Consider the following 27,916-nt stretch of genomic DNA (forward strand, 5'->3'; position numbering starts at 1 on the left):
CTTTGCATGCCGGGATAGGTAGTCCCGCAGAAGCCGCTGCCCCGCAGTGCAGTGCGGCACCACGGGAACCGTAGTTCTCCGGTGCGAGTCAGAGGAAACGGGGGCAGGCAGGCCGGCCGGGTGCGGCGGCGGGGGAGCGCATGCGCCTGCCGCCTGAGGGGCGGTGCCTGAGGCGGGGGGCGGCTGCCGCCTCCTTCCTGCCGGTGGCCGCTCTGCCCCGCCCTCCCCAAGATGGCGGCCCTGGGAGTAAACAAGGTCGGGGCTGGTGCCGGGCAGGACGGCGGTCGGGGGTCTGGTGGCAGCGGCCGCGGTCCGACTGGTGCCGCGGTGAAGGTGAGACGGGCTGCTCGGCCCTTCGCGCCGTCTGGCTCGGCCGCCTCCTGGGGCAGGGCGGGCTGTGGCGGCCGGGCTTGCGCCGTCGCTGCCCGAGCTGGGAGAAGGGGTAGCGCAGGAGCGAGGGGTCTCTGGGACAGGAGCCGCTCCCTGAGGCGGTGGGCTTCGGCGCGGGCCGCTCAGGAGGCCTTTTACCCGCGCAGAACCGCGCTGCCGTGGAGTGCCTCGGAGCCGGGAGGCCGCAGTGTGAGGGGAGCTGGGACTGCCTCAGAGCGGGGAGCTGTCTCGGAGAAAACGTGACGCCTGGGCTCCCTGAAGTGGTTAGCTGACGCTGTTGTCTTTTGTCGGGTGTTTGGGGGTTTTTTCTAAATAACGATCAATTTTGCTTTTCGTTGGCTGTTTCAGTTGTTTCTGTCCCCTGCTGTTTGTTCCTGCTAGCTCGATGCTGTGTTTCTAGCTTCATAAATGGCTAACTTGGCGTGCATGACCTTTTTATGTGTGTCAGCTATGAATGGAAACTTTCCGGTAGCCTGCTTTGGCAGGGTCTTGTCCTCCGTTTCCTTTTCCTCCGAGGACGTTTCAGCTTGCTTAGTTGTGCTGCCTTGACCAGTGGGCTTTTACTGTGGCAGTGCGTTAAGTGAAGTGGCGAGAAGTAGTGGTGATCAGGTGGGACACTGAAGAGTTAAAATGTTCTGTTCATGTCTATTTATTTTTTTTTTTAATATAATTTGTATTATCTCTATTTGTGCATATAAATCACACTTAATGACTAGATCTATCTGCCGTGATTGCAGGAGCTTCTGTAAAACTATCTGTGTCATATGGCTTACTGTGTGACGTTTTGCTTTTTTTATCAGCTCCAAGCCAAATGTGGTCTTCTCTCAAATTATAGGTTCTTGAGTGTGGAGTCTGTGAAGATGTATTTTCTTTGCAAGGTGACAAAGTTCCCCGCCTGCTTTTGTGTGGCCATACTGTCTGCCATGACTGTCTTACCCGGCTTCCCCTTCATGGCAGAGCAGTTCGTTGTCCTTTTGATCGACAAGTTACTGAACTAGGTAAGAAAATGTAAGTCTAAAGTTCTTAAAATGTCAGCCAAGAAGATCTAGAAGATAACGCTAGATACAGGTTGTTAATGATCCACTCAGTGATAATATTTCCAAACAGTAAATGTGCCCAGTTCCTTTTAATTCAGAGAACCTCACAGCACTTTTAAGCACTAGTAAAATAGATAGCTTAGAAAAAGAAAGTCAGGATTTTACCTTTATGTTCTCGAACTTGGGCTTGCGAGCTTTATACCTTAAAGTCTTTTCATACACCTATATTTACAGAGGGACTACTCTGTTTTAAATTAGTGTCTAAAGGTTCCTGAATGGGTATTAGTTTCTGACTAAACTGTGCAATTAAATAGGTAGTGTTTTTGACAAACAGATTTGTCTGAATTCATGAAGAAGTGATTATATCAGTGATAACAAACCTGTTCTTTAAAATCTGAAGTAATTCTATATATGCAATAACTGATAGTGGCAGGCTATCAACAGGAATTCCCCTACTGTGGAGGGTCTGCAGACAGTGTTTGAGAAGATAAGATGCAGCTTTTATCCAACAGTGGAAGTTTATTTTAGGTCAAACATGACAGATGCTTGTAATTCCTTCAGGATAGGAATTGCCTGTTCAACATAGAGTTACAGAGTTACCAGAATTTGTACCAAAGAGAATTGTTTAATAGAACTGGCTCTGGCAGTTTTGAATAGCACAGGGGAAAAAAAAGGTGTTCGAAGGGGGAGAATCCTCATGGAAGGACATGTCTAATCTAGTAATCCATGAAAGAAATGTTTACATATCAAATTTGGTCAAATAAGAACTTACTGTGCAGTAAGAGAATCTGCTAGATTGTAGACCAAACCGAGAGGAAGATTAAGGCAGTCTGTGGGTTGCTTCATGGACATAGGAGCCGGGAGAAGAAATATCAGTCTTATATGAAAGAACAGTTTGTTTTCTGGTGGAAGTGAGGTGCTAAGTATGAGCATCATGAATGATCATCAGTCTAGGAGATGTGGTTAAGAGTCACGATTTCTTGTACTTCTTACCTATGATTGCACAGCTGCACGAGACTTCTTAAAGTGTGCTTTTAACGGGGAGACTGTTAGAGCACAAGACCCAACCCCGCTGTTGTAAAACATTTCTGTCCAAGACCACTGCTTGTGTCTTTTAAAGTAAAAGTAGCATTGTTGTTATAAGGAACTTGTCACTTCTTAGTTTTTATTGTGCATTTTTTTGCCAGGCATCTAAAAGTATCCTATCATATTTTTTTTCTGGGTTTCAGGTTTAACAAAAATGAAGTTTATAAAAACGTTTAGAGTTTTTTTCGTCTTACATAATACTGAGGAGCTTCTGATGAAACACAGTGAAATGTTATTAAACTTGTAAGGCTCCTGCAGATAGGAAGAGGGAAGAAAAGTTTCAGCTTTTGTGTCTAGGATAGTAGATTTGCATCCTACTGGCTAGTACTAGAAAGAAGGATGATATGCTGCGACTATCAGTTGCTCAGAACACTTGATAGGTAGAAAATTTTAACAAAACAGATTGAGAGTAAAAATACTTCAGTGAATACAAATGTTCTGCCTGGTGGTTTGCGGCAGAAGAGGTTCATAGCCATATCTAGTCTTACCAGATCCATAGGAACTGTCTTGAATGTTATTGCTTCCAGCATCTAAAAATGGGATGTTTTGTGGAGGGCAGCTCATCATGTCCCATCTTTGGGGCATCTGTGCATTTGTTGTCTTGCTGTAAATCACCTAGTGGTGACTACCGTTGCTTAGATCTGCTGCACTTGTAGTTCTGTTTCCTTCTGAGAGCTCAGGAGTAGAGCTGGGAGGGAGGCATGGCAACTCTGGGCCCAGGGAACTTCTCATCCTTCCCTCCCCTCCGTTTGAGGGTATGCGAGAAAGCAAGCTCTATTTTCACCCATTTCTGCAATTGCCATTCTGTCATTTAATGAAGGACTTTTAGGAAACTGTTTAGTGTCTAAATCTAGATTATAGGGTCACTGCCAAGAGAAAGTTCTATTGAAAGACAAGCTGTATAATCAGCGTGTAAAGCTACCTGTGCTGAAGAAAATTTAATCAGTAACTGTGTATTTTATGGATGCCTTTAGTTGACCATTTAGCCTATACAGTTCAGCAGATAGACTTGCTTGTTTTCCTTTGCTGTTATTACTGTATCACTTAATCCTATATTCATCCAAGTTTTCCTAGGGAATCTTGGGAATTTTTTAAAGAAATGCTCAGGGAACTATGTATGTATAGACATAGCCGTACTTTCACCATTCTGAAGTAAAGACTTGGTTTAAATTTACTGGCTTGTCTCTTCTATATACACATATATAACCATATGGGAAGGCAGATTTAGAAGTACTTTGTCAATCAGGATTTCTGGAAATACAGAGTCTGCAAGTGAAAATTGACAACATGTCATTTACATACTTAGCAAAATATTCTAATAGTTCATAAAATCTTGCTATGAGAGAAAATATTCAGTAATGAACTGGTAGGACTAAAGCCTGCCCAAACCACATCACTTTGCAGAGTGGACTAAACAAAGCTCCGGGTTTTGGTTTTGGGTTTGGTTTTTTTTTTTGAGTTCTTTAATGAAATTGCCTGTGCTTAGTCTCCTAGTGGAGGATTTTAAATGAGTGTGTACATGTTGAAGATATGTGAGCTATCTAGTGCTTATCTTTGACTGGTTTTAACGTTCTTTAACAGAAAAAACCTCTTCAACTTTCAAAATTTTGAAGCCATATATTCTGGAGATTGTGTTGACTTGAACAATTCATTTGGAGAAAAATCTATAAAATGGTCTTTGTGGAAGAGAGTCCTATTAAAGCCTTTTTGTTGAAGTATCTTGATTGGGGAAAGAGGTGAATAATTTGTTGCAAACTGCTTTCTGTCTTCTTCCTGCATTGGTTTAGTGGGTTGTTTGTGTGTTTGGTTTTTTGTTTTGTTTTGTATACGTGGACCAGGGAACTATTGGGAAGGATGTGCTTATGCAACAGCTTTGGAGGCTCTGGCTTTTTACTTTAACTAAGCAACTCTGGTAAAGAGCCCTTAACAGTTTATGGCTCATGTGAACTCTCCTTACCGTCATCACGTTACAGGACTGAAACTATTTTCTGTCATTAGAACTTGTTGAACTGGTGTATGCAGGTGTTGGCAACCGTCATAGAATCAGTCCCTTTGCTATTGCTTACATTTATATGTTCTTTTGCTGGTGTTTGAGTGCTGAGATAAAAATTCAAACATTGTGCAAGAAAATGTGGCTATTACATAACATTCTCTCAGCTTTGTTCAGACATTTAGACAAAAGTTGCTCTTTTATTCCTTGCATTATTTATAAACTTTTTGCAGACTAGCTTCATGCTTTTGAAAATGACATCTGTAGTTGGCTGGAGTCAGTCTTAATATCTTCACTCTGTCACTATCTCATTTCTGGCTGACACACTTCCTGCTATTCATGTCTTATTCTTCTTTTGAGAAGGACTGTCAGATTGTGTAGAGGTTTTGTAACGGCTGCAATCATCCCTTGTACGCACAAGGATGAGATCACTAGGCGCTCTTACATTTGTGACCAACGCAGAATTTCAGCTAAAGTCCGAGAGATTAAATAGCTGTATTTCCATGGCTCATCTTCTAGTGTTTTTAAATACAAAATAAACACTTGATCAGACATGTTGAAAATGTGTATGTTAAGTAAGAGATAATTTTTTTAGTAGATACAGTGTAAAAGGAAGCAAAATGACTGTTTCTCAAAGCATCCTTATGGCAGATACCAGTGAAATGAGACATGACTTTCTGTATCATAATGCGTGTTTTGTAGGGTGCTTACTGGCTATAAATTCTGTTTCAGTAGATTGATAGTTAATACGTAAGCTTTGCCTGTTTTTCTGTTGGTATCCCAGATGGACAGTGCACTGACAATGTGTAACATCTATTAGTAAATCTCTGGATATATAATAAGAAGTTAAAGAAAGAATATAAACTTTGTGTGTAACTTTTTCTCCTGACAACTTCAGGTTGTGAATTAGAAAATAAACACAGAATAGCTGCAGTTGTGTCTTATGCTGGTTACGTTTCAGTAGATTAGTTCTGCTTTGACTTTTCTGGCTTGGCTTTCTCCTTTTGCTAAGCATTGAGGAGAAGTAATGTGATTAAAATCAGATACGGGAATGTAAACTGAGGAGAGTATTTAGTTGGGTTTTTTTTTGTTTGTTTGTTTTTAAAAGAAATTAAAACCTCTGAAACTAAATACTTTTGCAACAAACTGTAATGATTGAATGGCTTTTTCCTCTCTCAGTATTATCCAGTGTTTGCTTAAAGGCTAAGACAGTGTTTGCATAAAGGCTAATTTGCTGTTTCGTAAATAGGTTTATCCTTTTGGTGTGTGTAAATCCATATATACTCTGCTATTAATGACTATCTGGATTAGTGGCTAATCTGGAGATACAAGGTCCACATTAGGATCAGCAGTCCTTAAATTGGTGTGTTGCTATTGTGAGTATTTTATATACTGTAGTAACTGCAGGTTGTGCACAGTCAGTTTGCTACAGGACAGTGCTGTTCTAAACACTGTAGAAGAGAACTGTCTAGCCACTTCTCTGTGGTTTACTTTCTGGGAGTTAGTGCCTAGAAATCTGTTTAGATACAGTGTCAAGAAATCTAGACTCAATTTACAAATTGGTTTGACATAATTTAGAGTCTAAAAGTGGATGTTGTGGTCTGTATTTCTTCAACTTGTATTGAGAGGTGACTCTTTGCTCTGGGTTATGAAAAACACTGGCCTGCTGGGAGTGCTAAAGCTAAACAATAACTAAGCTCTGAAGTCAGAATATATCAAGGTAGATGACTGTGCTGGTGCTAGCTGTAATTGTGAAGGACAAGAATATAACTTCTTTAAACTCCTTCAAGATCTGTGGCAAACAAAAGTTAAAATACTTCTTTTTTTGTTCGTAATTTGTTTTGTGGAGTGCACTGAGCTTAGATTGAGTGTTGGTAGTGCTGTCTGTACCAGAGAAGGCTTCCACAGTGGAAGGGATAACTGCAGAGAGCACTAACATGCCCTTGCTTTATACCTAACTTTGAAGTTCCTAACAAGTACCTTGATAGGTCCATTTCCAGAAACAGCAGATTTGCTAAAATGAATGGTCTGTTACTGGTAAGCATTTTTTTTAAACAGGTAGTCAATGTTGGTTTGTACCAGTTGAGGGTGTTGGAGGGGAGAATAACTTATATATGCTCCCATTTATAGCTATGGGAAAACAGTATTTGTCCATTTATCTGCTCTCTGAATTCTGCCTTTTATCTGTGAGGCACATAACTTCTGTTGTCAGTTTGGCCACTGATAATACTGATATTTGATAATATTTGATAATATTATAGTCAATGGTTTAAACTGTGTGGAAAAATGTCTAGGGAAGCAAGTTTCATGTAGCAAAATTGGAAGCTACATAAAACAATAAGGTATACAATGTTGGTTCCTGTTCACATCCCTCTTCAGAGATACCTGCCCTCACTTTAGCCAGATGTGGCATGCACCTCATGAAACTACTTGTTTCGTTCCCCTTGATGGGAAAACAGTTGGCATGTGAACCATTCAGTCTTTCAGGTAATTGTGCCTAGCTGTGTAATGCAGCTCTGCTCTTTCAAACAGTATTACAAGAAGAATGTTGTCAAGTAGTAAAAGCACTTGCATGTGTTTAAAACAAGTTTTGAAGTCTTAAGATTGAAAGTCAGTCTCATCTTCCTTGTTTCATAGCTCTTGACATAAAAGAATGTTGTGCTTTAGCCCCAATGGGCAGCTCAGCCCCTCACAGCCTCTTGCAGACTCTCCTGCAGTGTGACAGGAGAAAATTGGAAGGGCAAAAGAGGGTTGATACAAAGACAGTTTAATAGGTAAAACAAAATCTGTGCGCACAAGCAAAGCAAACTAAGGAATTTGTTCACCACTTCCTAGGGGCAGGCAGGTGTTTAGTCGTTTCCAGGAAAGCAGAGCTCCAGCACCTGTAGTGGTTACTTGGCAAGACAGACGCCATAACTCGGAACGTCTCCACCCCTTTCTCCTTCTTCACCCCAGGTTTATTGCTGAGCATGGCATCCCATGGCATGGAATATCCCTGTGGTCAGTTGGGGTCAGCTGTCCCAGCTGTGTCCCCTCCCAAGTCCTTGTGCACCCCCAGCCCACTTGCTGGCAGGGCAGTGTGAGAAACAGAAAAAGGCCTCAATGCTGTGTGAGCACTGCCCAGCAATAGCTAAAATACAGATGTGTTATCATCACTGTTTTGGTCACAAGTGCAAAACATAGGTCTACACTAGCTACTATGAAGAAAATCAACTTGATCCCACCCAAAACCACTAAAAAGAATAATTCTAAACAAGCTGAAGACAGGAGAACTTGCAGACCTGTTTGGTTTGGGGTTTTTTTTTGCTTTTGTGTATGCTTCCTTATAAGCAATATTGTAACATAATTAGCTCTTAAAAAAGCATTGCCTTGTATGCAGTGACTAGATTTGAACAGTGTTTGTCTAATCCTAGAAAGAGCCTTTATAGCAGTCTGTGCTCTCTCTGTGCTGCAAATCAAGACTCCTGTGTGAGGTGAAGATCCATATTCTTAGAACCATGAAAATGCTGATTATTCTCTGGCTATGCGTACCAAGCTGAGAAGCAGTGAAACATGAGTATTTGAGATGGGCATTTTCCTTTTTCTGGTTCTTGTAACTGCCTGCTAGTCATAGTAGTTGATGTCTGTTCATTTGAAACAGCACTTTCACTGTAATGGTACATCAAAATCTATGGAGTGTTTGATAAATCTCAGTATTAAAGACGGAAGACTTAATGTCTGTGTAGGATCAGTGGGATGGTATCTGAATTCCAGAAGGATACAGAGTGCATACACATGCTGGACCACCACAGGGCAGCATAATTTAGGAGTTATGAAATGGCACAGGAGAACCAGACAACTCTAGTAGCCTGGGCTTTCACTTCAGGAAAGTGTGTGGGATGCAGTTTCTGTGAGTTCATGTCAGATGCAGACTTCTGTCAGGCACCAGGTATGTTCTTGTGTTAAGAGTAAGGGTGTGATGTTTGCCTGTCGGAGTCCTCTCGGTGACTTTCACTGAATGAGTTTTGCAAAGTTGCGAATACAGGTAATTTCTTAAGGCAACAGATATAACGGGCGGAATTGATGCTGATAAATGCACTTACTGCAATAGCGCTAATACGCTATAATAATGCTGGCCAAGTTTTCCCGGGTATTCTTCGCCAGAGGTGAAGGCATCCCTGTCTTAGGTGGAGGAAGAGCAGCACAGCCCGTCGATCATCTCTTCTAGATCTTCAGTCCCTTTCTCCCAATTTTTACCCCTTATTCTCCTCTTTTTGTTCTCTAATTCTTTGTTTCCCCTTCCATGAGTGATAAAAGGAAGACTAGGGAAAATGTGAGCCCTCTCCAGAAGGAAACGGGAGACCTGGCTACCTGGGACAGGGAGGAGGCTGAGGTACTCAGCAACTTTTTTGCCTCAGTCTTTGCTGCCAAGTGCTGCAGCCACACAGCCGAAGTCTCAGGAGACAAAGGCAGGGACTGGCAGAATGAAGAACTGCACACTGTAGGAGAAAATCTAGTTCAAGACCACCTAAGGAACCTGAAGATGCACAAGTCCATGGGATCTAATGAGAAGCATCTGTGGGTCCTGAGGCAACTGGCGGATGAAGTGGCTAAGCCACTATCCATCATATTTGAGAAGCCATGGCAGTCTGGTGAAGTGCCCACTGACTGGGAAAGGAGAAACCACCCCCATTTTTAAAAAGGGGAAAAAAAGGAAGACCCGGGGGACTACAGGCCAATCAGTCTCACCTCTGTGCCCAGCAAGATCATGGAGCAGATCCTCGTGGAATCTATGCTAGGGCACACGGAAAATAAGGAGGTGATTGGTGACACCCAACACGGCTTCACCTAGGGCAAATCGTGACTGACAAATTTGGTGGCCTTCTGTAGTGGGATTACAGCAATGGTGGACAAGGAAAGAGCGACCAACGTCATCTACCTGAACTTGTGCAAAGCATTTGACACTGTCCCGCATAACATCCTTGTCTCCAAACTGGAGAGAGAGAATGGACCACTCGGTGGATAAGGGATTGGCTAGATGTTAAGTGGCTCACTGTCCAAGTGGAGATCAGTGATAAGTGGCATTCTTCAGGGGTTGGTATTGGGACTGGTGCAGTTTAACATCTATGCTGGCCATATAGACAGTGGGATTGAGTGCACCCTCAGCAAGTTTGCCGATGACACCAAGCTGTGTGGTGCAGTCGACATGCTGGAGGGAAGGGAGGCCATCCAGAGGGACCTGGACAGGCTGGAGAGGTGGGCCTGTGCAAAGTTCATGAAGTTCAACAAGGCCAAGTGCAAAGGTCCTGCACCTGGGTCAGGGCAATCCCAAACACAGATACAGGCAGGGCGATGAGTGGATTGAAGCAGCCCTGGGGAGAAGGACTTGGGGGTGTTGGTGGGTGAAAAACTGAACATGAGCCAGCAGTGTGCACCTGCAGCCCAGAAAGCAAAACGCATCCTGGGCTGCATCAAGAGAAGCGTGGCCAGCAGGTTGAGGGAGGTGATTCGGCAGAGGGGCACCTCTGCTCCACTCTGGTGAGACCCCACCTGGAGTACTGCGTGCAGCTCTGGAGCTCCAGCATAAGACAGACATGGACCTGTTGGAGTGGGTCCCAAGGAGAATCATGAAGATGGCCAAGGGGCTGGAGCACCTCCCTTATGAGGACAGGCTGAGAGAGTTGGGGTTGTTCAGCCTGGAGAAGAGAAGGCTCTGAGGAGACCTTCTAGTGGCCTTCTGGTACTTCAAGGGGGCCTAGAGGAAAGGTGGGGAGGGACTCTTGATCAGGGAGTGTAGCGATAGGATGAGGGGTAATGGTTTCAAACCGAAAGAGGGTGGATTTAGATTAGATATTAGGAAGTTCTTTCCTGTGAGGGTGGTGAGACACTGGCAGAGGTTGCCCAGAGAAGCTGTGGCTGCCCCTTCCCTGGCAGTGTTCAAGGCCAGGTTGGATGGGGCTGTGAGCAACCTGGTCTGGTGGAAGATGCCCCTGCCCATGGCAATGGGGTTGAAACTAGATGGTCTTTAAGGTCCCTTCCAACCCAAACCATTCTCTGATTCTATGAGTGTTGCCAGCAAGTCCAGGGAGGTGATCCTTCCCCTGTCCTCAGCACTGGTGAGGCCACACCTGGAGTACTGTGTCCAATTTTGAGCTCCCCAGTATGAGAGATGTGGAGCTACTGGAGCAAAAGGCCAGTGAGATAGTGAAGGGACTGGAAAGGCTGACATATTTTATAAATAGCTAAAAGGAGCGTGTGTCTAGTGACAGAACCTGAGGCAATGTGCACAAACTGAAACAAAGTAAATTCTGTCTGCCCATAAGGAAACAATTTTGACTGTGAGGATAACCAAGCTCTGGCACAGGTTGCCTAGAGAGGTGGTGAAATCTCCCTCCTTGGAGATCTTCAGAAGCTGCCTGGGCATGGTCCTGGGCAACCAGCTCTAGGTGACCCTGCTTGAGTAGGGAGACTGGGTAAGGTGATGTCCAGGGTTCTCTTCCAACCTCAACCATTCTGTGATCTGTAATGACTAAAAATTAATGATCCAGTGCTGAAACATAATGCTTCATCTCTTGAGACACCTTTACCTTCCAACAGAGAAAATGTCTATTAAATTCATGACAATGATGCTGAAAGAAATCAAGGGGTGATGCTTTCTTGGAGAAGCAATCAGGAGGGTTCTCATATGCTACATGGCCTGTGCAGGTAGCATTTAGCAGCAGTCATTGGGATGCAATTCTGGTTTTTCTTCTCATCATGTTGCTTCATGTTAACCTCTACAAAATGAGGATGATACAGGAGGAGACATGGACTTCTGCTTTGCTCTAGGGAGTGTGAGATACCTTCTTTTTTGCTGTATCAAATAGTATAGTATGTAGGTCTTTTTTTCTGAATATGGTTTTAACTCTTAATCAGGTTTTACTGGACTGAGATCTGCAATAGGTATTGCATCTTGTGATTCAGGGAATATGAGGTTTGTCAGTGTGGATTCTTCACAGCTTCTGTTAGTACAGTACAAAGGTTCACTGTATGTAGTTATGCAAAATATTAACTTTTATGACACACATTACAGTTTGTGTGTTCCTTGTAGTCTTTCTTTATTAGCTATTGCAGATTATTTTACAAGTGGTTTTAGTGAGTTTTTGTAAACTTTTAATAATCTTGGCGTATTTTAAATGGGGGAAATCTGCATGAATATTAAATAGTTCCATGACAGAAGGAAGGAATAGGATGAAAAGGTAGTGTGAGTTTACATAAAAAAATGGTAGTTGTATCTCACTCTAGTTAATATCACTGTAGTTAATGTTCTTTTAATATTTCTCAGACTCTCAACTGTGGTTTGTGGAACTTCTCATGATCGTATTTGCTTGAGGTGTTTCTTCCTCTCCTCCCCTTGATTTATCTCTTCCTCAAAAATAGGAGATTCTGGTGTCTGGGGCTTGAAAAAGAATTTTGCTTTGTTGGAACTCTTGGAGCGGTTGCAGAATGGACCTGCTGGGCAGTGTGGAACGACAGAAGAAGCCATTGGTCTGTCTGGAGAGGTACTGAGTTTTTTTAAAAAAGCAAAAAGTTACATTTGCTTAAAGTTATCTCTTGATAGAAAAAAAAAAAAGCAAGCAAACAAAATGAAAATCCATTCTTTGTCCAATGTAATTTCACTAGTAATGCTGTTGTTTTTTCACTATCTAGTGTTAAGGCTTCAATTGATTGCTCCGTAGTTAAATGCTAATCTGTACTGACTAAAGCAGAAAATAAAAAGATACTACTAAGCATGCATGCTCTTTTCCCCTTTTTTAGGCTCTTAAGATCCTTAGAAAAGGCTACTCAAATGGATATTTCAGTTATAGTGATTTAAGGACAGTTTTCTAAAACTTCTTAGAAACTCTTCTCGAAGACTTGAACTCTTCTTCTCAAGTAGTTGCTTTTTGTAGTCATTTCATACCACTACATCACGTGATAGTTTTAATCATGACGTACTATCTGCTTTAGTAATTTCAGTATTAACAACTGGTATACAAAAAGTATCATGCAGTGCCGTTCTAGGAATAGGTAACTGTACTAAGTGCCTATTTGTCCATTGGTGTTTTGTCTGTCTGCAACTTTGGAATTCTTTTTTCTGTAATGACTGCTTTGGAAGAAATTACTGGAGCCTGAATTGTTTTATCCTCCAAACCTTTACAACTTCCGCTTAACTTTGGATTTGGATCACTGAACACCTCTAGTATAATTTACTGGAGTTGACTGTAAAGGAAAGTATTTTATTTTGTAAAGATTTATTGAGAACTTAAAATCAAGTTTTCAAAGTAGTCCAAATATTTATTTGCGGAGACGGGAGTTTGGAGAATCCACAAAAGACTCAATATGAGTTATATCAGGAAGCTCATTTTAATGTGCAGATGCACTTTCTTATATAGCATAATTTTCCAAAGTCATCATGATTTGCAATTTTCATAAACTCCAATTGTGCTATACATACATCAGTCATCTGCTTCTACCTATCACTTTACTATTAATACTAATATGTTCCGCCTCATACGGATGTTAGCTCCTCGTTCTTCTATTCTGTCCCTCAAGGTTGAAGCGTCCTTGAGGCCTACTATGTTAGTTTAGACAAACTGCTCAACAGAGTTTTCCTTGTGCAGGCCCTCTAGCATTCCATGCCTGTTTTCAGCGAGCTATGCTCCCACATTTATTAGTGTGTAACTTTTAAAGAAAGTCTGTCTTCAGGCTTATGGTGTCAGGTCTTCTGATTTTCCTTAGTTACTGGGATTAAATGTTAATAAACTCAGTTGTCTGTCTTTTTTTTTTAGAGTATCATTCGTTGCGATGAAGATGAAGCCCATGTTGCATCTGTATATTGCACTGTTTGTGCCACTCACCTGTGTGCAGACTGTTCCCAGCTTACTCACTCTACAAAGACACTAGCGAAACACAGGCGTGTACCTCTTGCTGATAAGCCTCATGAGAAGACCATGTGCTCCCAACATCAAGTGCATGCCATTGAGTTTGTTTGTTTAGAAGAGGGCTGTCAGGCGAGTCCTCTTATGTGTTGTGTCTGCAAAGAATACGGGAAGCATCAAGGTCATAAGGTACTGCTAGTAATCCCGTTTCTACTCATGCCATGGGGTGGCTTGCATAACTGTCCAATTTAAAGTACAAAAGATTATCGAGAGAGGAGGGTAGATTCTTGATATGTCTTTGCAGAAGTGACTTCATACTGTTCTTTTGTTCTCCCTTCATTTCAGGTAACTGCCATGATAAAATTACAAGGAAAAAACCCGTTATTTCTAAGACCACGATAACTTATTTTATCCATATTATATATATGTGGACAGTCCCTTTATCTGATACTTTTCTGAACTTTTTCCCAACATGAAGTCACCAGTTCTGAAACTTGTTTTCTCATGCAACACTAGGTACACCCAACCTGGTGCGGTCTAACCACCCTTCTTCTTTTATAGTTTATTGTGGTAAACAGGCAAATTTGTATGTTTACTTGTGTAATTGCTAGGTGTCTATCTTAGTCCTAGCCTAATCTGTAACTCCTAATTGCGTTTTAAATTGCAACATGTTTTTAAATTCTTATTTACCTTTCCTGTATGTATTTATGTATGTATATACACATACGCACACATATATTAAATATGTAGTAAAATTGAAAAGATTCTTAAGGAATAGATTTATGATTGATCTTTGATATATTTCTTTTAATTAATAGCATTCTGTCTTGGAACCAGAAGCAAACCAGATTCGTGCATCCATTTTAGACATGGCCCACTGTATAAGAACTTTCACAGAAGAAATCTCAGATTATTCCAGAAAATTAGTTGGAATTGTTCAGCACATAGAAGGAGGAGAACAAATAGTTGAAGATGGAGTTGGAATGGCCCATACTGAACATGTATGCTTTTCTCTTTTTCCCCACATGCACAGAATATTTGCTTTTTGTAATAACCAAGATAAAGAATTTCTTTGAAAATTATACATAGGTTTTATAAGACAAGACCTTAAGTTCTTATCTCTGCCAGGTTAGTATTGAGGCTTAAGCCAGCAGATAGAGGGGAACTTTTAGCCTGTTACAATGTTTTTAGGCTACATGAAAATAGAGAGGCACTAGGGAAAGCTGTGTAACTACTTGTACAGTATTGAAGTACTGTGACAGAATGCATCTGTTCTCAGGAGCTGTGATACTGTTGAGGCCCTTCACCCTGGTCACTTTTAGTAAGGTGTGTATACACACAAATAAGCTGTCTGATGGTTGGAGTAACATCTTGGAGGATCTTGGTCTTAGGGCTGATAAGACTTTCTGTATAACTGGGGATTCAACTGTGATGTAGCCAAGCAGATGTGAACATAAGTTAGAAACTGGAATAAAATGAAAAGTGTGCTTCTGGAATCAACTGGTGTCCTTAATCCTCTGTATCTCCTGCCTGCAACACTGTAGGTACCAGGGACTGCAGAGAACGCTCGCTCATGTGTCCGAGCCTATTTTTCTGATCTTCATGAAACCCTTTGTCGTCAGGAGGAAATGGCTCTTAGTGTTGTTGATGCTCATGTGAGAGAGAAGTTGATTTGGCTTAGGCAACAGCAAGAAGACATGACCATCCTCTTGTCACAAGTTTCAACAGCTTGCCTTCATTGTGAAAAGACTTTACAACAGGTAGGTTGGCAAGTGAGCTGTAACATCTAGCGAGATACATGGAACTGGAAATTAAGTTTAGGCTGCAAATGAAGAGGTTTGATGGCGCTCTGTGTTTTTACTTCCTTTACAATGTTAAAACAATGATGATATAACATGAGACTGAAGTATTCATTGTTAGGGGGTGTTAGACAAGGATAATCAGTACAAAGCCATCAAGTCCTCCAGTTGCTGGAAATTCTGTGGCATGATTCTCTTGGCTGGAGTAATTTCTGGCTGTTTTTGAGGTTAGTGGGAAGGAGGGGTGAAACTGAAGCAAAAACACCTACAAGACTTATGGGATGGATTTTACCGTTACCTATACACCAGTATAGGTGTTTGAAGACAGTTGTTACATGAGTCTGGTAGGGAAAAATGTTTTAGGACCGAATAACTCTCGGTAGCACTTGTAATTTGGGTAATTCAACATATTTAATATGTGAAGAAAGTGGCTATATTAAAGTGTCTGGCTGGTCCGTTATTCACTTAACTTAGTGACATCAAGAAGTAAATAGTATAGGTAGTGAACAGTAAACTGAGTGTGAGAAAGTACTTAATTAGTGTGCTATTTGTACTTTTTTTTTAATTAGTTCAGAACTAGAGTCTGTTTGCTTAGTCAAATGTACTTTTAACTGTACCAATGTTCCCATCATTAAAGGGTGAATATTAATCTTTCTGTGTTAAGTGTGTTTCTGTATGCTGCAAAGCAGTTGCTTTATTCTAGCTACTGGAATGAGGCATGAATGATATAAATATTCTTTATAAATTACATGACTGTCTCTTATAATTTATATTCTTATTCCTACAGGACTAAGAAAGGTCAAGGAAAAAGTTTTTTAAATCTGCAGAACTGCTTAGTATCTATTAGAATGAAGGAAGAAGGACAAGGGCTTCACATTTGTATTGCAATTTTAAATAAATCTATTTTGTAAATGTGAGTTTCTTTAACTAGAGTATTTCTATTTAAAATGCGTTCTTCCCAGCTATCATATTTACATTGTGCTTGGTTGTTTCAATTAAGTTACTAAAGGAAAGGCATGCTTTTGTTTTCTTTGTTTAGGATGACTGCAGAGTAGTGTTGGCCAAACAGGAAATCACAAGATTGCTAGAGACATTACAGAAACAGCAGCAGCAGTTTACGGAACTTGCAGATCACGTACAGCTGGATGCTAGCATACCTGTCACTTTTACAAAGGTATTCTTAATCTCATGAAAGTACAGCTATCCAGTTTATGAAATCCCAAATGTAATTTAAAACAAAGCAGGAATAATATATGTTCATTATGATGCTGTATCTATAGCAGCGAATTTAGGCAGTTCAGTGTCAGTTAGAGCCACAGTATCTTATGTGGTAAGTGCCATCTGGTGTTTAAGCAACAAAAGCACTGTGCTGTTACAGTTAGCGTGAGAAACATCTGTTTCACATTTACTGTATCAGTAGCTTTGTTTGAACATTACCTGCTTTCTTTCAAATATGTAAGACAGAATTTGTGAATTCCTTTCTTTGTAAACATCCCTGATCTGTTGTACGTTCAACTCAGACCAGTAATCTACCCTCTTTTTTTCCGTATATTTTTTGCTTTTTCTTGAGGACAGCGTAACTTCTGCAGAATGTTTATTATTTTATTTCGCGAAAACTGAGCACCTATTTTTAAATGCAGTAATGCTGTTATAACTTTCAGTTTATAATATTAAAAATAATGTATTTCTTTCCATTCATTAAATGATAATTTGTCTTATAGTTGCTTTGTATTCACTCATAGTTTAGACACAGTTCATCTAAGTAGGTTTTTGTCACTTTGGTATCATTTCAATACCACCTATTCTTTGAAAGGGATGAAATTATTTGGAGTTTGATAATAGTGGTACTTTTCACGTGGGAGTGTAAATAAGTTTGAAACTGTACTCTTGCCTGGGGGTGCTGGTCGACAGCCGGCTGAACATAAGCCAGCAGCGTGCCCAGGTGGCCAAGAAGGCCAACAGCATCCTGGCCTGTATCAGCAATAGTGTGGCCAGCAGGAGCAGGGAGGTGATCGTGCCCCTGTACTGGGCACTGCTGAGGCTGCACCTCAAATACTGTGTGTGGTTTTGGGCCCCTCACTGCAAGAAAGTGCTGGAGCGTGTCCAGAGTGGTGAGGGAGAGAATAGGTCTCCATCAGACCTGGAGAACAGGTCTGATGAGGAGTGGCTGAGGGAACTGGGGCTGTTTAGTCTGGAGAAGAGGAGGCTGAGGGGAGACCTTATCGCTCTCTACAGCTACCTGAAAGGAGGTTGCAGTGAGGTGGGGGTTGGTCTCTTCTCCCAAGTAACAAGCAACAGGACAAGAGGAAATGGCCTCAAGTTGCACCGGGGAAAGTTTAGATTGGGCATTAGGAAAAATTTCTTTAGTGAAAGAGTGGTCAAGCATTGGAACAGGCTGCCCAGGGAAGTGGTGGAGTCACCATCCCTGGAGGTGTTCAAAAAACATGTAGATGTGACACCTTGGGACATGGTTTAGTGGGCATAATGGTGTTGGGTCAGCAGCTGGACTTGATGATCTTAGAGGTCTTTTCCAACCTAATGATTCTATGATTCTAAAGAACAAGAAGTACTTTGATTTATGGGGTTTTTTTTTTGGTCCTGAATTGGTGAAAGAGGAATAGGATTTATTGTTGCTGAGATGAAACTGAGGAGTTAACTGTTGCTCTTGAAGCTTTTACTGTAAGGAAATGGATGCTTCTATGGGGATTCTCTCCCAGTCCTTGTTGATGTCAGAACTTCAATTTCTTCCCAATGATTTGTTTTGTAACTTGAGTATATTTGAATTTCCATGTAATAACTGCTTTGTCAGATCAATGATCGCAACATTTTCACTTCTGCCCCTCCCTTCCCGATTCAGCAGAGACCCAAGTTAGTAAGGTCAGGCAGACCTCTTCTGCAAACCCACATTGTTCCATGAATGAAGCAGCATTCACATTTCACAGATGATGAATTGCATTCCGTGTATTCAGAGTTGATTGATGCTGCCATCTCACAGGGCTGAGTCAGAGAGGCATTTTGGATGTCTGGTTTTGCCTTTAGGAGCTGTTAATCTGACTTAGAAAATTTTGATTGCGAATTTCTGAGCACTTGGAAAGAGGATGGTTGCAGCCAGCAAAGCTATAATAGGACATCTGAAATAGGTCTTGGCTTGGGGGACCCAGAAGTCTTCCAGTGTCTTTCTACACCTCGGCTGCCTTTAGAAAGAAGTGGGACTTCTATTGTTTCTCTCCTGTGACAAATCGGTGGTTTTATGAAATCTTCTAAAGCTTAGATTCTTAATTTCAAAGGTGCCAAAGCAAATGTCGTTTTTTCACAAAAACAGAGACAGCCTTGAAAAAACAAGGTGAAAATAATTACTTCAGTCTCTCACTTTTTGTTTCCTCACTTCTGACAAAGTTTAAAGCTCTCTTTCTAAACATTTTTCTTAGAATACTGTCATGCTGGTGGCCACTGTTGTGACTTGTAGTGAGTCTTGTTGTGCCTGAAAGTTCTGTGCTTGGCAACAGATTTCAGACAGAAGTAAAATTTTCAGATCAAAAACTGTAAAGTTACTATATCTCAGGAACCCTCATGCGTGGAAGGCTGCATCCATTATAAAATTAAAAAAAAATTTGAAACAGTACCAAATCAGAGGAACATTCCATATCCAGTGAAGGCTGTGGAGATTTAAGGAGGGTAGGGAGAAGTCCTTTTCACTATTGAGAGTGAGTAGGTTTTATCACATTTTTGTGTCATCAGTGAAAAAAAAAAACATAGATAGTGCTGTTTCTTCCTCCTAAACCATCAAAGGAAATGCCACATAGAAAGCTCTGGAGGGAGGATTTGGAGCATTCCAGGACAAGATGCTGAAAATCTTTCAAGAAATATGGTAATACATAATGATTTTTTTCCCCAATGCTGTTAATACGTTGTTTCCCATGAATCCTTATTTATCTATGTATTTATGAGGACTTTGGCTAAATGAGGTTGAGATGTCTTCGTGTACTTAGCTTGTTGGCAAGAAAATGGCCCCTCATCCGGGAGTGTGATCCTTACTTGGAGAGAGATTGCTGTTTTGTCCTGGTCAGATGAGCGTGGTGGCTGTGGAGCGTTACATACAGGAATAGCAACTGTCGTTCTAAGTGTTTGTGTGTACCTACTGGGGAGAGTGAAAATGATTAAGAAATGAGTACCTGAGATAGTAAAGGGCACTTACCCATCAACGTTGAAGCAAGTATGGGAAACCGCTAACCCTTACCAACACCAAGAGTACCCAAGAAGACAGTAATCTGTCAGAGGGAGAGCACTTAACACTATCTTGAAGGAAACCTATATACAGCTTTTGTCACATCAACAAATTTCTTAACAAAGACAAAAGCCAAGGAGAAAAAAAGCAAGTGATCACAGTTGTTGTGTGGGTTTTTCTTCTGCGCTTTCTGTACCGAGATTTAAAAAACCCCAAGTTTTACTTGAACAGAAGTCACAGATTACCTGTTTTTAAGTATGCTGTCAAGTTATGCACCTGCCAGAAATGCAGACACGAAGAGACTTTACTGGCCAGATTTTTTTAAATAACATTTTTGATTAAAGGTGCTGATATAGTTGATGCAGAGATGTTTTTTTCATCTGCCAGTTGCTAGCTGTGATCATCAATAGTCAATTATTTCTGACTCGTACTACAGGTGCTATACACTGTTTTCTGAATGGGAACTTTTCTTGCAAGGTTGTTCCTGAAGTGACAGAACTACTCACACAAAAAGTGGAGATTTGGTGTCCGTCACAGGTTGCATTGAGAGTACACAAACATACTAAGAACAACCTGTTTTCACTCTAAACCTTACAGAAAGCAAGCCACAACAGGATGGCTGAATTTGACAAAATCATCCGTCTCTTCCACTTCCCTGATGCTTTAAGTTGCACAGGCCAGCACTGCCTCTGGCCCTCCAGTCATGGGAGCTATAGAGGTGACTGGTGCTTCTGGTGGAGCCCTGAGACGGTGGCCAGGCTGGCTTACTGTCAGCAAGCTCTGGCCATAGCCAGGGCACTGCTTCCAGCAAGAAAAGTATAAACTTAGCAGCTCTATCCACAGCTGCCTCTTTTCCTTCCTCCTTCCTTTCAGGCACAGAGTAGAGATTGATGCCCAGAAATTTTAGACAAAATCAGAACTGAGGCTTGAGCATGAAAAGGAAGGAGACATGGAATTTTTTACACTCTTCAGTGCCTTTTGCATATTTCACGTTGGTTCTCTTTGCCTGCACCTTTGCTGCTGACATGCTTGTCAAGAACCTGCCTGCAGGTTTTTCTTCTCTAAAGGAGCTAACCTGTTCTGATAACATGCTGAGTTGCTATGTTGTCACTGAATTTGGAAACTTCAGCTCTGAATCCAAGTATCTAGCACTTAGAGGAAATTTATTAAAAAACAAGTAAGAGTCGGTGTTTTGTTTTCCAAATCTCAAATATTCAGTTAGTCTTTTGATTTTGGAGTGTCTGCCTTGTGCTGTGTCAAAGCTGTAGCTGAACTGCTGAACTGAAACTGCTCAGTTTTTAGAATTTTTTTCACAGATTCAAATTAAGTCATTTTTTCACAACAAATAGTTAGCCTGTGGAGTTCTATGCCAAGGATCTACTGGGCCCAAAATGTCTGTGGTTTCAAGAAGCAAACAGACAGATTCATAGATCAGTGATACATCAAGATCTTTTAGTTGCGGAAACCTCACTGTTGGCTCAGTGAGTCCATGAGCTGCAAGCTGTTAGGCGCAGGGAGGGTGTTTAGGGGAGTTATCGCTATGGGCTTTCCCCATTCCTTACTTTCACATGTATCCATCTATCTAATTTCACACAACATCCTAGATCAGAGGGACCTTTGATCTGACTCTTGCGCTTACAGTTGTGATGTTGCTGACTTTTGCTTTGTGGTATTTGGATATTTTTTTTTTAATTTTTTGTTTAGAAAGCATTTTCTCAGTGTTATTACTGTCTTTGGAGATTGCAATAGCATAAGGTCATTGAATTTATCTGTATTGATTATTCTGGCAGTAATGCTACTTCACCTGTGACAGAGGGGAGAATGGAGTTGTGTCATGATGACATATATCTAGCTATATAATGGATCCTGTGTGTGTAAATGTATCTATCTCAAGTCACATGATGCAGATGTTTGTACATCTGGTCACACTGGTGCGTGTTGGACTTGTACCAGGAGAGGTTGTATCATTTTTGCACTCAATAAACAGCATTTCTAGTGCAAGAAGAAATAAGAAGCTATGCTGTCCAGATTTTGCAAGAAAACAAATATATTGCCACATAGTTCTGATGACTGATATTTCATCAAGGTAGCATTTCTGAGTACTTCAAAACATATTTCAGGGATACATAGTGATCTCAGCCTGTGTCGTTTATTTTACAATGTACAGTTTATTGGTGATAGCACTTGATCGCACTGTTAGCGCTGGCTTGTTCAATGCTCACGGTAGCTGTCTAAGCTACAAACAGGAAGTTGATTCTCTTTCCTTGCCTCCAAGCAAGGCTTAGGGGTGGTTGGTTGGTTTGTTTTTCTTCACTATCTTAGATTACTGCTTAGCTAGCAATGTTGCTGTTGTAATGTGGTAAAGGTTTGGAAATGGCTTGATATGAAGAGGCGTAGCTATGGAGCCTCCAGCAAGGAAGTAGTTCAAGCGACAAAACATAGTGGAAAGCGACAAAACCAATGCAGAGTCCTTTGGTCAGAGAATTCTAACTAATTGCTACAAACAACTTCCATGTGGTTTGAGGCAAGAATGATGAAAGAATTTGAAAGAATTTTATCACATACAGACATACTAGCATGAGATTGGCTGTCTTTATAAAATGTACGTGGTAACTCAGGGAAAAGTTACAGCTTCACTACAGGGATTGTTGGATATGTGGGTTTATATCATCGCTGGAGGTGATTGTTGATTGTGCCTTGTATTTTTTGAGTTCATCCATTTAGTCACTTTACAAATAGTGGCAAGATAAATATCTTAATCATAAGGGTTTTCTAGTTTGAATTTCCTGAACTTGCTCTTGTTTTGTGTATGCTGTTTCTTCTAGGACAACAGGGTACATATTGGACCAAAAATGGAAATTCGGGTTGTCACTCTGGGATTAGACGGAGCTGGCAAAACAACTATTTTGTTTAAGTTAAAGCAAGATGAATTCATGCAGCCAATTCCAACAATAGGTCAGTAGCAACAATTTAAATGTAATGATTTTTCTGAATGTTTAACTTACCTGTAGAATTTCATTATTTTATATTCATACAGAACAAGACTATAAAACTTTAATATTTTTATTCTAGGTTTTAATGTTGAAACAGTGGAGTACAAGAATTTGAAGTTTACTATTTGGGATGTAGGAGGGAAGCACAAATTGAGGCCCTTGTGGAAACACTATTATCTCAATACACAAGGTGAGACTAATACAACTTTTAAACTGTATTTTGTTTTCTAGCTTGTATTTTGGAGCCAGAAAAGATTATTAATAGGAATCATTTATAACTATAGAAACTTATTCATCTAATGCAAAGTACACCGGCTAGATTCATGAGCTCAGAAATTTCAATCCAGTTAGTTGTAATGGCTGCTGCATGATAAAGGTGCACTCTCCATAAATCCATCAGAGAGCTCATGGAGCCAAACAATATTAGAATCTCTATGTAACTGTTTCTAGCTGACAAAAGACAAGGTGCAGTGTTCCAAAGTTCACATAGTGAGAAGCAGTACTTGCCAGACATGAAATTTAAATAGCACTTGAAAGGAGAATACTCAGCCTTTAGGAGCCTTTAGTTGGCAACTTAAAAAATTCTGCAAAGTTCTGTAATTTCTGACTTGGTATTGCAGTGTGATATCTGGTCACAGACTAGATTGCTGATTCTGAAAACATTGATCTAAATGGTGCCGACTTAGAAATTCATGCTGTCCTTCCGTAAATCCTCCATGGTTGTTTTCCAAGGGGTTCCTCTTCGTTAATTCATTGAAAATTATCTGGAATACTTAGGAATAACAAACACCAGTTTACATGCTCCACTTCATGCATTATTTCAGCCTTCATTGCAAACTTCAACATTTTAAGTTGTTCATCTTTCCAAACTTTTAAAAATTGTATCTCGGGATTTCTGTTGTCCATTCAAAACTTACCATGTAAACACCAGTAGCATGGAATCATGTCTGCCTTGAAGAATTTTGTGTTGGAGAGAAATCTAAGCAGTTAACCTGGTGCATACCTGCAGTAAGTTTTGTTTAGCTTTGTGTTGGGTTTTTTTTTTTCATTGCAAAAAACATGAGTTTAAATTCTGTCCTCAAGCTCTGCCTCTCCAATCCTGCAGTTTTTCTGGCATCTTGGTTACTTCCTGTAGCGGATAGTAAAATCTACTGCTGCTGTCTCGGGTCTGTGGCAATCTTCTCTGGATTGCATAGTCTGTAGCTGAAGGTAGCTGTGCCAATTTGGCTGAACCTTTAGATTTTACAGCCAGTTAAAGGAAACTGGAACAGTTGTGTGGGAGTTGATTTGGTATAAATGGATGAAGAAATGGTTTAAACTGAGATACCAAATCCACCCATAGTAAATCTGGTTTTAGACCTAAGTAGTTAAAATAACACAGCCTTTATGTTAGCCTAGGCAAAAAACTTCAGACCTTTTTTCCCTCTTTTAGGGTAAATTCTAGATTTTTGTCAAAAGTATAGGGGTGCATAAGGCATTTCTCAGTCCTCCTGAATTTGAAATTGAAGTTGTGCACTGCTGAGAAACTTTGCGTAGAAGACTGCTAGAAAAAATTCTGTAAGTTGAAAGGTAATTTTAGAGTTTGTATTTGAATGTTTGTAAATAATTTCTCTTTCTTTCATAGCGGTGGTGTTTGTTGTTGATAGCAGTCACAGAGACAGGGTCAGTGAAGCACACAGTGAACTTGCAAAATTATTAACAGAGAAGGAATTGCGCGATGCCTTGCTCTTGATCTTTGCTAATAAACAGGTACTTGTGATTTTTTTCACTCTATTACTCTTTTCCTCAGCTTGTGTATTGAGTTCCAACTTTCTGAACCCCTTGCTGTGGGTAGGGAATGGGAATGTGAAAGGCATAAAATGTAGATGTTTTCCTTATGTTTAATGCTGGTAAACTAAGTGATGCTAGCCTGCTTAGTAGATTTAACAACCGTTTTTCGTTTCATAGCAACAAGTAGTAAATGTGTAACTGTTTTATTCGTCTTTTGTGTTTGGAAAGCTTTTATGTGGTCTGTAGCTTCAGTCTGAGCCATCAGTTAAAAATAAAATGCTTAAAATGTAATACAGAACAATTGAGTCTTTGTATCTGATTCTGTTGCAGGATGTAGCAGGTGCACTTTCAGTAGAAGAAATCACAGAACTGCTGAGTCTTCACAAGCTCTGCTGTGGCCGTAGCTGGTATATTCAGGGTTGTGATGCCCGAAGTGGTACAGGACTTTATGAAGGATTGGACTGGCTTTCAAGGCAGCTAGTGGCTGCCGGTGTACTTGATGTGGCTTAATTTCACAGTAGATGCAATTCAAGGTTGTCATTTACTGTTTTGTTTTATTTGCACGATTTAGGATGTTGTAGCCAGCTCTGCTGTATGAAAGGGGACTTTATTTAACTTGGTGGTTACAGAAAAATACAAGCCTTTATCCTAGATTGGATAATTGGTTCCATAAACTTGTGCCGTTACAGCATCTTTGGAATTTGGTATGTTTGCAAGTAATTGAATGGGCTCGTTACAAGGGTGCCTTGAAATTCTTTTTGGTGAAATTAGATTGTTACAATTTAAAATTCTTCCCTGATAAAATATGCATTGGAGTTCATCTAATAATTATAGCACGGTTACAGTAGCTGATTGGTGTCAGAAAAATTTTGAGTGGTTTAGAAATAATTTCCAGCAAACTCCAAAATCTGTTTCAAGATATTAGAATAACCAGCTCTGTCTACTAGTCAGAAATAAATGGTGCTACTATTTAACATCTAAAGAATGCCTTCATCTAAAGGTGGCATTTAAAATTACACACAAATACACCACAGAAAGAAAATATTTCCCCCATCGTTTATTAGCTTCCCTGTTTTTTACTGGAAAGCAGCGTAACTGGGTAAAGAAAACTGAGACTAGGGAACAGTGTTGCAGGGGGCTGTGGCATTGTTTAACTGGTTGTTTTCTAGTTGGGGGGAGGGGTTAGTTGGGTTTTTTTTGTTAACTGTACACATGCTAAATTATTTATGGGCAAACTATAGTGATATTGAGGTGGAAGTACTTTGTGCATGCCTGAGGACATAATCTGCCTTTAGAGATTAAGTTTACACTCAAGAAGCTTAAAAAAAAAAACCCCAAACCTTCTTAAAGAAGCAGTGTGGTGTGATGTCAATCCAGTTATGTACACTTATGTAGAAGTTGTGCTTCCAGATTAAGGTAGTGGCCATAAAATATTAAATAACACAATGTAAAAGCAGTGTACACAAATTATAACTCTTAACTTAGCAGAGCAGATGGTAAAATGTGATATGAACCTTCCATAACTAGGTTTTCAGTTCTCTCTGTATCTGCTACATGGAACTGTCACCAATGCCTCTATTTTCGAAGATTCACAAACCCAGTAAATACCGGTGTAGTGCTGTCTTAAATTTAGAGAAGGTTGCAACAACTTAGCAATGTCTCTTCTGCTGCACATAAAACTCTGCTAACGATTTTATCTGTCTGGTACACACACCAGAACCTTCTGCCCTCCTCTTTGAAGTGCGCAGCTGTTGCCAGTTGAACCCATGCCGTGGACCTCTTCATGGCAGTAGAGGAGCTACGAAGAGCATGGGCAGTAGATCAAAACTGTGTATCATCGCTTTTCTTACTGGAGTAGAGGTGAATCAGGAGAGCCAGACAGTGGAAGTGAGCATGGTCATTTCACAAATGAGTAGGTATTTTTGCCATGCTGAAAAGTGCATTTACCTTAGCTCTGAACCTCACCTGGCAAAGAAAATGTATACCATTATCTGTGGCTTATAGGCTTTTATGGTAATACTGATTTTATGATGTTTTCCCACTACATACCTTAGGTAAAGCCAAGAATGTATAAACAAGTAATTTAGTACACTTGCACTTTTCTTCAATAGGAAGCAGTTAAGGCAACTACTTCCTCATAATGATGCTCATTTGTAGTTTTCTCTTATTACTTTTACAGTTCATCTAAATGGTGTTAAATGCAGCTTCAGATTCATTAAGTCTGATGACTTGAATAGTAGCTGACAGAACACTAAGCTTTAGTTAAACGTGAAATGGGTTTCAATGCCTACATATGTACGTAGGTACTGAGAAGGGTATTTACTCTTTCTTCAGATAACCTGGTAAATTGGGGCATAGTTTACAGTGGAGTGAAAGGTGCTTTCTTGCACCTGCCGGACTAAAAATTGTTCACCCTTCCCAGCCTGAGCTTCTTGCACCATAGACATTAGTTGATGGCTTTGACTTGAGCATCTACTTCTTCTGTACTACAGAGCAGTCCTGGACCTAGTTAGAGCTGACTGTCCCTTCATAGCTCTTCTTAAAATACGAACACATTCTGCTAAGCATGGTAGATACTTTTTCCTGAAATATTTTTAACAGAGAAAACATACATTCTTTAGAAAACCCCAATTCTGTAATTTTATTTTAGCTTGCTTGCGCTTCAGTTATACCTGCCTCTCAGTATAGTTCTGCTTCTGCTTTAAAATGTTCAAGGTGACCAGGTTGGATTTTTTTGTAACATTACATTTGAGGGCAGAGGAAAAATTCTCACTCATGCATATTGTTGAGTACAAAGGACTGCTTGTGGCATGTGGAATGCTGCCACAAAAGTGTTTTTAAATGGAATTTATTTAAGATGACTTGAAGTAACTGTGAAAGTGTTGAATTTTCTGTGAACGTTTCAGTGTAAACAGGTGCACTAAGATTTATTTGTATTATAAACTAATACTGCATATAAACTGCTTCAGTTATAAATTTAAGCTTGTTTCACCAGTTTTCCTGAACTTTAGTTTTTAGTGTACTGACTTATGCGATATGTAATTGGGAGTATTTCCTCAACTAGAACTCACTCAAGCATTATTGTGAGGGTTGTCTGAAAAGACTGAGTAACTTTGCATAGGATTTTGACTTAATTGTGAAGCGAATAAATATACAACATCCAGTGACTGTGTTGTGGCTTTCTTTAAAGAGTCTCAGCTCAAAAATACTATGTCTAGGCTAACTGAAAAATGATGTTCTATCACTAGAAGTGGTCTTAGTGCATGCTACCTTCAAATTTATTGTGGACTATATGGTACATAAGGAGGGTTTTATTCTGCAGTAGTTGTTAGGCTGAGCTGTTGGAGTAGGTGGATGTTATGTAAAGAGTTCTTGAAAGAAAGGGCTCTTCTAGTGGAAACAATTCACAAGCTGCTGCAATTTGAGTTGCCCAGAAAATGAATTCTTTTCAATGAAAGTATCTAAAACTTTGAGAATGAATTTTCATAAATTTGCCCTTGTTGTTAAGGTCAAGGTCAACTCAGAATAAAGGTGTGCTACATTTAACTGACTGTAGAATATTTCTTATTGATCTCTGAAGATATTCCTTTATCTCACTCAAGATAAGCTTCCTTGTGGTAGCAGCTTGAGGGACTGAATTTGATTAGCATGTGTCACATCTCAGTTCATGGATGAAGTTACCAGAACTGCAAACTCCTGGGTCTTGCATGAGTGCAGTGGTGTTAGGTGAACATAAACAGTCAAAGT

At 40.3% G+C, this 27,916-nt stretch overlaps 1 protein-coding gene across 1 annotated transcript; it reads left to right on the forward strand.

Annotated features, from left to right (window-relative positions):
• The first annotated feature begins 231 nt into the window (after positions 1-231).
• On the forward strand, positions 232-27,332 carry TRIM23 (tripartite motif containing 23). The gene is made up of 11 exons (XM_086480301.1): positions 232-333; positions 1,226-1,388; positions 11,902-12,023; positions 13,293-13,571; positions 14,201-14,383; positions 14,927-15,142; positions 16,221-16,355; positions 22,232-22,361; positions 22,479-22,589; positions 24,024-24,148; positions 24,500-27,332. The coding sequence occupies exons 1-11, from the start codon at positions 232-234 to the stop codon at positions 24,677-24,679; spliced, it is 1,746 nt and encodes a 581-aa protein (XP_086336427.1). The 3' UTR covers positions 24,680-27,332.
• The last annotated feature ends 584 nt before the right edge of the window (positions 27,333-27,916 follow it).

The sequence above is a fragment of the Leptosomus discolor genome, chromosome Z (genome assembly GCF_034619465.1).
Source record: "Leptosomus discolor isolate bLepDis1 chromosome Z, bLepDis1.hap2, whole genome shotgun sequence".
Lineage (NCBI taxonomy): Eukaryota > Metazoa > Chordata > Aves > Leptosomiformes > Leptosomidae > Leptosomus > Leptosomus discolor.

What these genes read in the sequence shown, in the direction of transcription:
- TRIM23 (XM_086480301.1), top strand. Translation starts at nt 232, where the DNA reads ATGGCGGCCCTGGGAGTAAACAAGGTCGGGGCTGGTGCCGGGCAGGAC. An exon ending in TCGACAAGTTACTGAACTAG is followed by an intron (nt 1,389 to 11,901) that starts GTAAGAAAATGT and finishes CCTCAAAAATAG; the next exon opens with GAGATTCTGGTGTCTGGGGC. An exon ending in GCAGCCAATTCCAACAATAG is followed by an intron (nt 22,362 to 22,478) that starts GTCAGTAGCAAC and finishes TTTTTATTCTAG; the next exon opens with GTTTTAATGTTGAAACAGTG.